Source organism: Falco biarmicus, chromosome 2 (genome assembly GCF_023638135.1).
Source record: "Falco biarmicus isolate bFalBia1 chromosome 2, bFalBia1.pri, whole genome shotgun sequence".
NCBI classification, from domain to species: domain Eukaryota; kingdom Metazoa; phylum Chordata; class Aves; order Falconiformes; family Falconidae; genus Falco; species Falco biarmicus.
The window spans coordinates 113,947,381-113,960,961 of NC_079289.1; the positions used below are offsets into that span (position 1 = coordinate 113,947,381).

Genomic DNA, 13,581 nt, shown 5'->3' on the forward strand with positions numbered 1-13,581 from the left:
TGAGACACTCCTCCTCGGATACACATTGTTTGGTCCTCAAGGGGAGCAGGACCACTGCGGCAGCATCGCCAGCCATGCTCCAGCAGCAAGGGCATGCAGCAAAACCCACTCAAGCTACCCCAGAGCAGGGTCCTGCCCACACGAGCATGCCAGAGGGGGTCAGGGACGCACGCCTGGCCGCACAGAGCCTACGTGGGCTGGCAGAGATGCCTCCTGGCAAACCGGTGACGGCTAGCCCAAGCTTGCTGCCTGGTACTGTCAACGGGGAGTGCTAGGGACACCGCTTGCCATCTCGCATGGAGCATCTGCAGAGCTAAAACCTCTGCTCCTTAACACAGGGACTACAGCAGATGTAGCCCAAGACAAACCTACAGGGGGGGTGCAGCGGCACAAACAGCCAGTTGTGTCCGAGGACAGCAGCGTTTTCTCATGCAATTATTTTAGCAGAGGGTATTTTTTGTTTTAAACGAATGTGGAAAAAACCCCAAACCCAACCTTACAGGTGCATTAGCAGTGCGTTTTGCACAAGTTCACAGCAGTTTTGCTGTACAGGTAAGAATGTATCACGCTACTTCCCTATTTCAGTTACTGTGGGAGTTCTAGGCTACTGACCAAACCCTTATTCAAGGTAAAGGTGGGTAAAGAGAAGTAACAGGTTGCATTTTTATATCGACTTAAGCAACTTCTGCAGTGAACTATATTATTCTGCTTACATCAAAGTTACTAAAGATGATTTGCTTAGTATTCGCTATGGATAATTCTATTTAAAAAAAAAGTGTTTTCTTCAAATCTAGACTATGACACAGCAAAGTACTACTTTCAGAGCAATTTCAAAAGCAGTGTATCCCATTCAATAAATAGACCTGGCATCACACCTCTGTTGTGGGATGAATTAAGGGATGAGAGAGAGAAATATGAAAAGCCAGAGGGTGCACGATGTCTGCAAGCTCAAGCCTGCAAGAGAGAGGAGATGCGCTACTGGGGTGGGAGGTGAGTTAATACATCAGGGAATAGGGGTGGTGGGAGGGGGAGAGGCTGCTAAAACAAGGAGTTCTGCACGCCTTTATGCAGGGAGTGCACATAAAGGCATAATGAAAGCCCAGATCCGACAAAAAAACAGCAATAGGATTCACAATTTCAACACAGTTTACTACAGCTCTCAGGTGTGTTGTATAAAACATGTTTTAGTGCAACATAGTACAAAGTTTTTGTTGTTGGTTTTTTGTTTGTTTTTTTTTTTAAAAATCCCAAACATTTTTCCACATCATGCATGGATAGGGTATCTCTCTTTCTTCTCAGGTTCATTACAGAAAGTTACAGCAGAGAGAGTGGTTTGAAAAGCTTCGTGTTAAAACTTGTTACAGGAAGAGTCTGCCTTACAAAAACAGAGAAGTTTGAGACTGGGCAACACACTGCCAGAGCAATGGAGAAATGTCACCGGCAAGGTACATTCAGGGACCGCCATGGGAGCCGCTTCCCAGGAAAACCTGGGCTCAGTGCAGGAACCGCAGGGCTGGGAAGGGACCTGTTCCAGCCAGGGGGATGGGGCCACGGGACAGCCCTCCAGGAGAGCCCTGCTCCAGGGCAGGCAGGCTGGCGAGAAGCAGCATGGCTCAGGTGCAGCGCAGTGCTCTCAGGGAAGAACAGCTCCTGCTGACTTCATTTTGTCTTCTTCCTTTAAAGCTGAAATGAGTTGCAGTTCCTGCCCCGGAGCAGTATATACAGGAGATACTACATTTATGAAACATCACCCACTGGCTGCAGCTGCTGCTGTTTGCGCCTCGGTTCTTCATTTCCATTCACTTATAATCCCACTCCTCTCTTTGCAGACGCCTTATCCAGAAAGGGAAGACAAGTGTGCGGGTGTGCGATACTTCAATATATATATATATATATATATATATATATGAGTGGGATATTACACATATGCTGGGGCCAGTAAGCAGTTAACATCTCAAGGAGGCAGATTTTGCAGAGGGACAAGTGAAATTTGGGCTTCCCAGCAGAAGAAGAAACCAATGCCTTTCTGGTGCAGGAGCAGAGGTGTCCGACTTTGAACAGCCCAGCACAGGGTGGTCTGTGGCCACACGGGTCCTCTCCCAGTCAGGAAAGAGGATGCGCAGTGCAGATCTCACACCTGAGGCTTCACCACCTCTGAAACATCAAGGCATCAGGGTCTAACCGACTAGTGCTACAGAGCATCTGCTGAGGTCCCCTTCTCTTCACAAGGAGCAGTCCGACCCTCCTGAAGAGGACAACGGCTGTGGGTATGGCACCTCTCACCCGTGAGGCAGGGGTGGTTCTTGTGGCTGCGCCCATCTGCCCTGGTTGGCCTCAGCCACGCTGCGAAAAATAAATGGCTGGATGTGCCAGGAAGACATCAAGGAAGACAACAAAAGGCCATTTTTGGCAAACATTTTCTTCCGCCAGACATCACGCTTAGGGCGTATGGGGGAGGAGGCGGTTTCCTCCACAGGACAGGGCAGGGGTACTTGGCATTACGGGGTACGGGAGCTCAGGTGCCCCACGTGGCGAGAGCCCTGGTTTGGTTCATGAGAGCCATATCTTTCACAGAAAGAACAGCATTTCCTGCCACAGTGGCTGCCTCGGACAAGGGCAGGTGACTTTGCCAGGAGGGGGAGCTGATGGAGAAACGGTTTCTCCTCCTAAAGCCCCAGAAATGAAAAGCGGCAGATGCACGCACACACGCAGGGAAAAATTTCTCTCAGAGGGTGCCGATGTGGTGCAGGCTCCTTGCCTTGCTCAAGCGCGCGGCAGCAGGGAGTGCAAGCCGCAGGCACACTCGTGACACGTGGTGATTAATTGCACATCCCCACTGCGTGCCATGGCTGCAGCTGGGGTCCTTGGCTGAACCACCCAGGGGCCGTGAACCCCAGCCTGTGGAGCTTCTCCTTTCCCCCTTCCTAAAGTCATTACTTTGGTCATGTTGAAGTCTTCAGAGACTGGATCCAGCCACCCGTCCCCAGACGACTGGGGCACAGAGGGCACCTGCCTCAGCAGAGGTGGTGGCCTGGACACCAGGGAGGAGCGCGACTCTGGTAAGCTGGACTGTACGAGGACCCTCTTTGCTACCCACGAAGTCAGAGCTTTCAGGTGTCCTCCTTCCATTCCCCTCTTCAGTTCCTGGAGACAAACTAAGTTGCTTTTGTCCTGACCGCAAGCGCGCTGAATATTCAGTCTCTCCAAGATGTGGGAACGCTCCCAAAAGGTGAACCGCTCCCTCCTGAGAGAACAGTAAGATGGAGGCAAGAAGATGCTGAGGCTACAGCCAGTCTTTAAGATGGACCTCCTGACAGCCCAGCTAACCCCTCTGGAGGTGGACCTGGCTTTGTTTTGGAAGAAGGAGGAGCTAGCTCAGCGCACCTTGGGAGAAGACCTTCACTGTGGCACCGAGTCTGAGGAGGAAAACCAGTCTGTTTTGGAAAACATATACATTTACTTCCAAAGAGATCATCCCAGGACCAAATGCCCCCTGGGCACTCCTCACTGTATGGAGGGCAGGGGAAGCTTACAGTTCCTTGAGCGACCAAAAAAGAAACAACAAAAAAGTAATGGCCCAAAAGACAGCAACTAATGGGAGCAAACTTAATCCAAGAGGAACAGCTGCTATGTACAGCAAGCGCAGGGACCCTCCCCTCCGTCTGTCGGGGCAAGGGGGTGCATTCCCACAGGTGCTGGAGGAAGCCTCGGACCTTCCCGTCCCCGCTGGCTGGGTGCTCCACAGAGCTCAGCCGCCACGTCGGAGCACAGACACTGAAACAAATGAAACAAGAACAACAAAACCCACTCTGTTCCTTAGGGTTCCCGGTGTGTCTCTGCTTCTCTCTCTCTCTCTCGCTGCATGTCCCCCCGGGTGCCTCTGCCTCTTTAGTCTATGGTTCCTGGGTGGATGCTGAGGACCGGCGGCTCTAGGCAAGTGGGAGAGTAGTTGAGATGGGGCTCTTTGATCCACAGCAAGGGGACCCCGTTCTTGCCCTCCGAGTTCTTGCTGGAGTTCCGGCTCTTGAACCGCACCAGGAGGATGGTGATGATCAAGATGCCGAATATGGGGAAGGGGTAGAAGAACACAAAGTAGAAGAGGGCGTCGTTGGAGCAGATGACAGACTGCAGGGTGGAGCCTGGAAAGAGACAGAGGACAGTCACATTTCATGGCTTCTCTGCAACACAGGGCCTAAAAACTTCTTTAGAAATGTAAAAAACCCAGATGCTTGTTACTTTGTGTCAATGCAGGAGCTAGGGCTGTGAGAAAAATAGCAATATTGGAAAACAGAGCATCAGAAGAAAGTTATTGCAGGACATGTTTTGGCTTTATCCCCCCCAAGAGTTTCCTGAGTGCTAGAAAGAGTCCTCCCTGATGCCGATTTTATGTGATCTTATGAAGCGGAGAGCCTCACAAAGAATCGATTCCCTTTCAGTGGTGGTACACAAGAGGCAGCACCCCAGGGTACCTCCCTTAAGGGCTCACAAAACTCTCATGACCCCAGTTCTCTCTGGAGCCTGTAAACCATCCAATGGCTTCAAGAGCTGCTTGGATGAGACCCTTGTGCAGAGCTAAGCCAGCTTCCAGGGTGTTTCCAAAGGCAAGGGTTAAACCCCAGTGGGGGGCAATGTCTGCCCTCACTGACTCGAGACGCGCCAGGCGGTAAGTGCTGTGGGGCAGGCAGCCCCAGCACAGAGCTAAGTGCAGTGTGGATGCTTAAGCCCAAGCAAGAGCTGGATTACGAGCCATTAAGCCAACTGGAAAAGCACCAGCACCACAGACTTGCCCAGGTGCAGGCAAGACCCAGTCCCATTCGCTCCCTGACCTTTTTATCTTGGTTGAACCAAAGATGCGGGGGATGTCGGGGTCATGTCCGCAAGAGGGTCGTTGCCTCTTCTCACCTGCATCCTGCACGTGAACGGCGACCATCCCCGACTCCTCCTCTGCCAGCCGGTACCACACGCCGTTGGGGTCCGCCAGCCACTCTTCCACACGGCATGAGTAGTTCCCCGTGTCGGCACCGCCAGCCTGCAGCACTGTCAGCCGAAACAGCACGGCCGAGAGTCTCTGGAAGCGCAGACGGCCCTCCCAGCGACCGGCCTCGGGGCTGAAGATGGCATCGGGGCCCACACTCAGCACCGCTTCCCTCTCCTCCTCCTCCTCCTCCGCTGTGCCCTCCTCCACGTGGCCGCCTGCCTCTTTGGCCCGCAGGTTGTACCATGTCACTGCAAAATAGGACTCCGGGCTGGAGCGGGACAGGATGCTGCAGTCCAGTGGGAAGGATTCCTTCTCCTGCACCGTGAGGTTGGCAGTGGCTGTGTCCACCTGCAAGGTGGGATCTGAGATAACAACAGGGAGAGGTGAGCGCTGAGCAAAATGCTATTGTCAAAGCCACCCTGCCCTGGCACAAACTGTCGTGACTCCGGTGCTGGGTGCAATCCAAGCAAAACCCAAAGGCTTGATGCAGCCTGCTGAGTCCCACAGGCACCTCTGTGGTCAAGCCCACAGGTGCAGCATCCTCACCGCACCGCACCCCGCCTGGCGCAGGGTCAAACGGGAGCGGGCTGCAAGCGCCGCGCTGTACCACCCTGCCCACGCAGACCTTCACACCAACTAATGGGCGTGTGTGCAAGAGGAGAAAGCTGCTGCGACTCATCCAGACACGCTACAAGAACACGTCAGGAAACACTGAGGTTTGGTGTGTGTGCTGAGGAGCAATGTAGTGCTGCTCCCCAGCTACTGGTGCAAAGAGCATTGCACTCCATGCTAATTTTTTGAGAGTGCTCAAAGGACTTGAAAATCAGTATGACAGAAGAGAAGAGGATTTTTTCCAGCGATTCAGGAAGTTGTTTAGGTAAGAGGTTCCTCCATGGAGATGTCCTCAGCACAGACACAGCAAGGATGCTTCCAGAAGTCTCCCTCTCTCATGTTTTTTTCTCTAGCGCTTGGTGCAAGGCTAAAGAGATGTTTTTATCTAACTGAGATACAGTGGCCAGAACTCAAGATGAGTTGATTAAAGGCTGACTTCAAGAGCAATTAACATTTGGTTTAGTCATCTTGCCAGGGAACACATACTCCAGGGATCGCAATCAGTCCAGATCTAAGCTTTCATTTAAAGATTAAAAAGCCCTTTCCGACACGGGAGCTGAGCGGGAGGGGTAAGCCGACAGCTCACCAGAGAGAGGTGCCTTCTCCTCCAGTGAAGACGGCTGGGCAAGCCCTCCCCTGCCCAGAGCCCGGGTGGTGCTGCTGGATGGGGCTGCTGTCCCCCAGCTCCCATCAGCCGCGGGGCTGCTGTGCCCCACGGGGCTTCTCATTACAGCACCTGCCCGACACTTTTAAAATGGTTCCATAAGGAGTTTCTCCGTTAAAACCGGAGCTCTTCAGGCTGTAGGCAAGATGAGTGTTTTCAGCTCACATCTTCCCTGGGAAGACTCCTCAGCAGAAACAGGAAGGTGGTAAATACTGGTATTTTGGAGACTACTGAGGTAAAAAAGAGGAAGGGAAGGAAATGGCTTGTCAAAACCAACACAAAGCCTTCCCCACCTCAGCAGGTCAAGCAGAAAGAGGAGAACTGCTGTCTGAAGGTGCCGAGAGTTTTTTTCCCCCCTTTGCTCACGATTATAGTCTTGAAACATGAGGAGATCCTCACTAATGAGGCATGAGTCACAAGCAAGTTTAGTCATTTTGTGAAGTACTGGCTGCTGCGAAAGAAAAACAAACAAAAAAGCACTTTTAGAAAAAAAAAATATCTTGAATTAGTGCACTCGCTTCTTCCCACTCCACATCCCTCTGTAAATCAAAATGAGCCTCAGGGATTTCCCTGCTGTCCATTCCCCCCTCCATCAGGGCTGGCAATTCTCAGCCTGCATGAAGAGCTGCCACTCCCAACCGTGCAGGCACGCGGAGAACAGGGATTGCCCGGGGAGGGTCTCTGCTCAAGCCTTCCCAAGCAAGGACCTGGCGGATAGGGGCTGTGCTGTCCCCGGAGACAGCTCCTCCTTTGCAGGACCAATCTCCTCCGCCAGGAATGATGACTAAAACCTTTCCAGACTCTTACCCTTTGCTGGAACGGGCATGCATAAAGCACCACAGCAGGGCTTGCAGAGTGGCTGCTTTACATGCTGGAAAAAACCCAGCAAATAAGGACCGTAACTGTTATTTGACTTACAGCCCTTAAGACAGGCATTTAATCTTGAAGACATATACCTCAAAAACTAGGGAATCCGTATTTTCCAAGGTAAATTGTCCTTGCAGCTTATCTGTTGTTAAAAATAACAAATATAAATAATATAAGAATAAAGCAGAGTACCATGGGAATCTGCTTTTGACGGCTTAAAAGTCCTCAAGTGCTGGTCAGTCATTAAGAACCACCTTTTAGAAGCACAGGAGCAGCAATTCCACTGCATTGTACGTCTGGCAAGCGGGGCAGAAATGCAGCTTGGCTGAACAGGGAGCTCCTCATGGAGCTCATGAGGAAAAAAGAAATTGCATGATCTCAGGCTTTGCAGGAAGGTTACAAAGCTGTGGTTTGTACACGCAGAGAAAAGACACGGAAGGTCAAAGCTCAGCTAGAGCTGAAACTGGCCAGTGTTGTGTCAGCTAACAAGAAAGGCTTTTTAAAGTATGTTAATAGCAAGAAGAGGTCTGAAAAAAGCACTGGACTATGATCCTTGTTGAAGAGCGTCACCTGACTATTAGGGATGAAGAAAAAGCAGAGGCATTCAATGCTTTTTTAGCATCGGTCTTTAATAATACTGATAGACCTTGGGTTGCCCCGTTCCCCGAGTCGGAGATCACGGGTGTGGGAACAGCGACTTTCCATTTGTGGACACTGAGATTGTAAGGGACCAGCTGTATCAGCTGAAAGTTCTCAAATCCATGGGGCCTGACGGGATTCATCCCAGAATACTGAAGGAGCTAGGGGATGTTATGGCAGGATCCCTCTAGATCATCATCCAAAGGCTTTGGGAGTCAGGGGAGGTCCCTGCTGACTGGAGGCTAGTCAGTGTTGTTCCCGTTTACAGGAAGGGCTGGAGGGAAGATCCAGGAAACTACAGTCCTGTTAGCCTAACCTCAGCTCCTGGAAAAATGATGGAGATTATACTGGAGGGTACTATATGGAGATTATGGAGGGTACTACTGAAAGGCATTTTAAGACCAATGCAATGATCCGGCGCTGTCAACATGTGTTCACAAAGGGAAAGCCCTGTTTAACAAATTAGGATATTAAATTAAATATCGTCCTATGATAAGGTCACTCACCCAGTAGGTGAAGGGGAGGTGCTGGATATAGTTTTTCTGGATTTTAGTAAGGCTTTTGCTACTGTCCCTCACAGTATCCTTCCCACTGTGGGATGAGCAGGTTCACGGTGTGCTGGGTGAAGAATGGCTGAAGGGCAGGGCTCAAAGGGTTGTAAGTGAATGGGGCTACAGCTGGCTGGCCACCAGTCATCAGCAGTGTCCCTCAGCCAGGCTACAGCTGGCTGGCAACCGGTCACCAGCGGTGTCCCTCAGCGTTCGATTCCAGGGCCAGTTCTGTTCCATATATTTATCAAAGATCTGGACGCAGGAGTTGAACACACCATTAGCAAGTTTGCTGATGGTAACAAACTGGGAGGTACTACTGACTTTCTTGAGGGAGAAGAGGCCTCGCAGAGGGATCTAGATAGACTGGGCACTGGGTTTTGATTAATGGGATGAAATTTCACGAGTCCAAATGCTAGATACCACACCTAGGATGGAGTAACACCAGGCACAAGTATAAAATGGGCTCAGTACGAGTCAGCAATGCCCCGGCAGCCCCGGGGGCAAACTGCATCCTGGGGTGCAGCAAACACAGCGTAACCAGCCGGTCAAAAGGGGTGACTGTCCCACTGTACTCGGCGTTGGTGCACCTCACTCGAGCGCTGTGTGCAGTTCTGGGCACCACAATGTCAGAAGGTCCTTGAATGCATCCAGAGGAGGGCAACAAAGCTGGTGAAAGGGCTGGAAGGAATGTCCTACGAGGTGCAGCTAAGGACATGGGGTTTGTGCATTTTGGAGAATAGGAGGCTGAGGGGGCAACCTCACCACTCTACAGCTTCCCCAGGAGGGGATGTGGAGAGGGAGATGCTGATCTCTTCTCCCTGGGATCCAGCAACAGGATGGGTTCAAAGAGAATGGTTCAAAGCTGTGCTGGGGAGATTGAGGCTGAGCATTAGGAAGCCTTTCTCTACCGAGAGGGTGGTCAAACACTGGAACAGGCTTCCTAGAGAGGCACTCAATGCCCCAAGCCTGTCAGAGTTTTGGTCAATGCCATTAGTAATGTGCTTTAGCTTCTGGTCACCCTGAAGTGGTCAGGCAGCTGGACTAGGTGATCATTGCAGGCCCCTTCCAACTGAAATGTTCTGTTCTGTTTTCTTCACAACTCTCCAAAATTGGAGTTTCCTCCCTGGTTTGAACTTCTGTAGCACTTTTTTCCCCACTAGATCCTGGAAAGAATGAGAAGCACCTGGATCCCCAATATCTGCCTCCCTGTGTCTGGGAACAGCCAAAACAGTGGTGTTAGGCAGCAGGATCCACCTGAATCGGTATCACTGGCAAGAGGGTGGCCAGGAAGCCCAGAAGTACCCCTTGTCCATACAGAGGCAGGCTCCTCACAGCCAACTCCTGCCCCAGCAAGAAGCCTGAGCCCCCATCCCAACTGAAGATGAACCCTCAGAGCTGCATGTTCTGCATCTGCTTCTTCACCTGCACAACAAGGAGCAGAAGCATGAAAAACTTTCTGGACACCAGGCAAGGGTCTCGACCTCCTCTGCCACCCTCTTTTTATGCAAGGACCTTGCCCCTGGGGCACACACGTGGGGCGCACAGGGAGCTTCTCCCATCTCATTCTCAATGGAATTGTGAGTAAAATCAGAAGCCCATCCTATTGAATCTGCTGAAAGTGCTGTGAAAAAATACATTTGCAGACGCAGTGGTGACAAACCCCCAAAGCCCAAGCCCATCTAGCTGTGTTTGCAGGACTTGCTCTGTGCTCCTTCCAGAAAAGCAAGGGCGCACCCAAGAAGATACGCGAGAAAGCATCAGCAGGGTCTGCAGCACAGCGGTCCTGCCCTCTGCCTGGACTCGCTGTCAATGACAGACAGATGGTGACCGTGTGTTTGGTCCAAGAGGGCAGAGTGCTGCTCAAAGCTGTTGGCACGAGATCCTCCTCACCTGGCTGCTTGACGGTGAGGGTGATGAGTCCGGAAAGGTCCTCTGCCCGCTTGTACCAGCGGTCGCTGGGATCGAGGAGCCACTCCTCCACGCGGCAGTTGTAGGCCCCGCTGTCCCGCACAGTGGCGTTTTGGATGGAGAGGAGGTAGAGACCTGGGGACGGGCTCTCCAGGTGCAGCCGGCTCCGCAGGTCACCCAGCATCACCAGGTCCCCGTAGCGCAGGGTGCTCTGCCGGCTCAGCCGGGCCACCACCTCCTTCTCCGGATGACCTGGCCGCCAGACGTACCACTCCACCGAGAGCTGGGACGAGGGGCTGGTCCGGCTGCTGACCAGGCACTCCAAGGTCACCCACTGGTTCTCCAGCACTGTGATGTTCTTGTGGGTCTGGTTCACCTGCAGGCGGTTATCTATGAGAAAAGGCCGTTAGAAATGCAAGGTGATGGAGGGTTGCAATGGTCCTTTCTCCCTCCACAAGCCCTTCTCACGTGGCCACAATCCCGGGGTGGGATGAAAGAAATGAGGAAAGGGAGGAAAAAACCCCCGAGGGACTGGGGGAGAGAGGAGGAAAGAAAAACGGGACTTGTGTTTTTTAGGAGCTTCTGAAAATTTCAGGCTAGCCACCAACAATGCCCTGTTCAGCACAGGGAACTGGCAACCCACTATCTCCCAGTAGGATCTGGGGGGGGGGGTGTCCTAAGTGCACAGACACCTTATTAAGGGAGGTGACACCTCAACCTTTCCTCAACTTCTTCCTGGGACAGGGCAGTAGCCCAGTCACACACCCCCTGGCCAGTAAGCCCTCCTGTTGCGGGAAAAGGGGAAAAAGCAAGGCGGAGAACGGACAGCTGAATACAGGGAAGCACCACTGCAAAACGAGAAGTGGCATGAGGGCAAAGTCACACACAGTATTTTGCTGCCTTGGGAATGTCCCTGGTTTTTGCTCCACGATTTCATTGATACTCGGGGTGGGGGTGGGTGGGTGACTGCAATCAGCTCTTTTATGTGAAATGACGTGTCGTGCGTTCCTGATTCCTTCATGACTTTTCAGGGGCACAGTCTGGACTTCCCTGGCACGGCCGCTGCAGCAAGCAATAGGCACCGTACTTCCCAGAGCAAGGTGGGCGATGCAAGGAAGGGGGCAGATCACAGCTCCCTGCTCCCTGACTGCCCCACAGCCATCTTGGGACTTTGCAGACTAAACCAAGGAGCTGGGACCAGCAGCCAGTGGCACGCTGTGGCCTGCTGTGCCTCCTGCCCGACCAAGCAATGCCGCACTGGGACCGTACTCAGTATCCCTCTGGTACCCCCACCCACAGAGCTTGTGTCTAAGCAGCCAAATCCAGAGACAGAGACCAGGCATTAGGCATCCTAGTCCGGCCCTGCTATCCAGGCGCATCCCTCCTGCCTGAAGGATTTCTATCTTCCAGAAACAAGCACCCGGAGCAAGCGGGGACATGGCAGGCTTCCTTGTAAAGTACTGATGCTCTGCCTCAGCAGCACACATGGGGTCCAGGCTGCTCTCTGAGATGGTGCTTGCCTCCGGGCCTCCCCACTGTGTACAAAATGAGGGCTCCGTCCCCAGCTTGTGGGGGCCATCTTTAGCTCCTCCATCAGCCCACCTTTACCAGTGATGTCTGCTGCCACGGAAACCACCAGCAGAGCACATTTCTCCTTTCCTGGCAGCCAGCTCCCCATCTCATTACACTCCTTACTCACATCTCGTGTGCACAGCGGCAGAGAGAAAAGAGACAAGGCTCCCTACGCCTGCCAGGATACAGGCACAGAGTAAAATTAAAACTGTGCAAAACATGCAAATGCTTTCCCAGGCAGGCACACACCCGCTCTCTCTCAGTAGGTCGCTAGTCGACACTATTGCTACGTGATGCTCTTGAAGATAAAGAAACCTGGCTGGATACAGCGGCCCTCTAGGTTGTGGGGGATGGACAACCTTCCTGTGGGAATACTGAAAGGCACACCAGTGCAGCCTAAATGCAGGAGGGTCACATCAAAGGGGGAAAATGTCCCTCTGTGCAGGGATGTGCAGGCACAAAGATGCAAGGAGGGGGGTGACAAATCTGTAGTGGAAAGGAGACCAGAGGCTCCCCGTTGCCCCAGAAAAGCTCAGCGAGCTCATGAGCCATGCACAAGAGCCAATGCCAAGAGGACCTCGCTGGCACGGCACGCGGTACCTGGCTGCTTGACGGTGACCTCCGTCCGCCCCGACACCTCCTCCGCCAGCTTGTACCAGGCATGGTTGGGGCTGAGCAGCCACTCCTCCACGTGGCAGTAGTAGCTGCCGCTGTCTCGGACCTCTGCCCGCTGGACCGTCAGGCTGAAGAGACCCCCCGACGCCGAGCGCTCGAACTGCAGCCGGCCCCGCAACCCCTCCTCCTCCGCGTAGGTGCCGTACTCGAAGGCTGAGCTGTGGGTGGTCTTCAGGATGAGCTTGCCGTCGGCGTCAGAGGGCTTGTGGACGTACCACAGCACAGCAAAGTGCGAGTCGGGGCTGGTCTGGGATTTCACTGAGCAGTTGAGGGGGATGGGCCGGTTCTCCACCAGAGTGATGCTCCGCTTCGACTTGCTCACCTGTAGCTTGGTCACTGCAACGGAGGAACCAAGAAGGATGAGGAGGGGTGGGTCATTAACACAGAAAAGAAAGGAACTCATCTGGTTTTGGGGAGGACCAGAGGGTCCTCCCCCAGCTGCAGGCATAGCTGCTCTTGCCTGGATCTCACTTGCACTGACCTTTAGGATAAAGGCATTTAGAAGTTCTCCTACAAAATCTTCTCCCTCTTTTCAAGGCCTGCTCTACTTCTGGATCCTCCCACCGTGTCCCTCAGCAAGAGGCTGTTTTTTCAAACTTTGCCCTTTCAAAGTTGTCCTTTCCTAATCCACCGTGATCTAAGGCACCAAACCTAGCATGAAGACTACACCCAAACTCAGTGGGTTTTTTCACAGTGAAATCATACTGCTTGCACCTCGGGGCAATCAGCTGCTGACCAGTTCCAGAGAAAACCATTTCCAGGAAGACTGAATTACACGAGATTCTACTGCTGTCACATGCCAGCAGTCTCGATGACACGTAACCCACAGACACAACAGCTACGTGAGCAAATGGCACAACTGGAAAAGAAGAAAGCGCCAGACTGGAAGGGATCAGTCGGGAGCAAGCTCTGCTCCAGCAGCCGGGAGATCTGGCTCCAGGTCCACCATGGATGGAACAGCCTGGGACAAGCCACAGGCACGTCACCTCCCTCGGCTTCCCAAGCACAGCTGCGGTTCCCACGCAGGTAGCTAAGCGGTCACACAGTGGCAGGGATGACACAGCGGTGTCATTCGCTCTTGTCACTGCACGGAGAGAGGTTTCTGATTCCTGTCT

At 52.8% G+C, this 13,581-nt stretch overlaps 1 protein-coding gene across 2 annotated transcripts in view; it reads right to left on the reverse strand.

The window, feature by feature from the left end:
• Positions 1 to 646: 646 nt before the first annotated feature.
• Positions 647 to 13,581, reverse strand: part of IGSF3 (immunoglobulin superfamily member 3) — a 100,088-nt gene continuing 87,153 nt past the window's right edge. For both annotated transcript variants that reach the window (XM_056328730.1, XM_056328729.1), the window contains 4 exons: positions 12,392 to 12,802; positions 10,202 to 10,609; positions 4,903 to 5,340; positions 647 to 4,139 (listed from right to left, as the gene is read on the reverse strand). In XM_056328730.1, the coding sequence (XP_056184705.1) occupies positions 3,889 to 4,139; positions 4,903 to 5,340; positions 10,202 to 10,609; positions 12,392 to 12,802 (1,508 nt within the window). In that variant the 3' untranslated portion in view covers positions 647 to 3,888. The remainder of the gene's footprint in view (positions 4,140 to 4,902; positions 5,341 to 10,201; positions 10,610 to 12,391; positions 12,803 to 13,581) is intronic.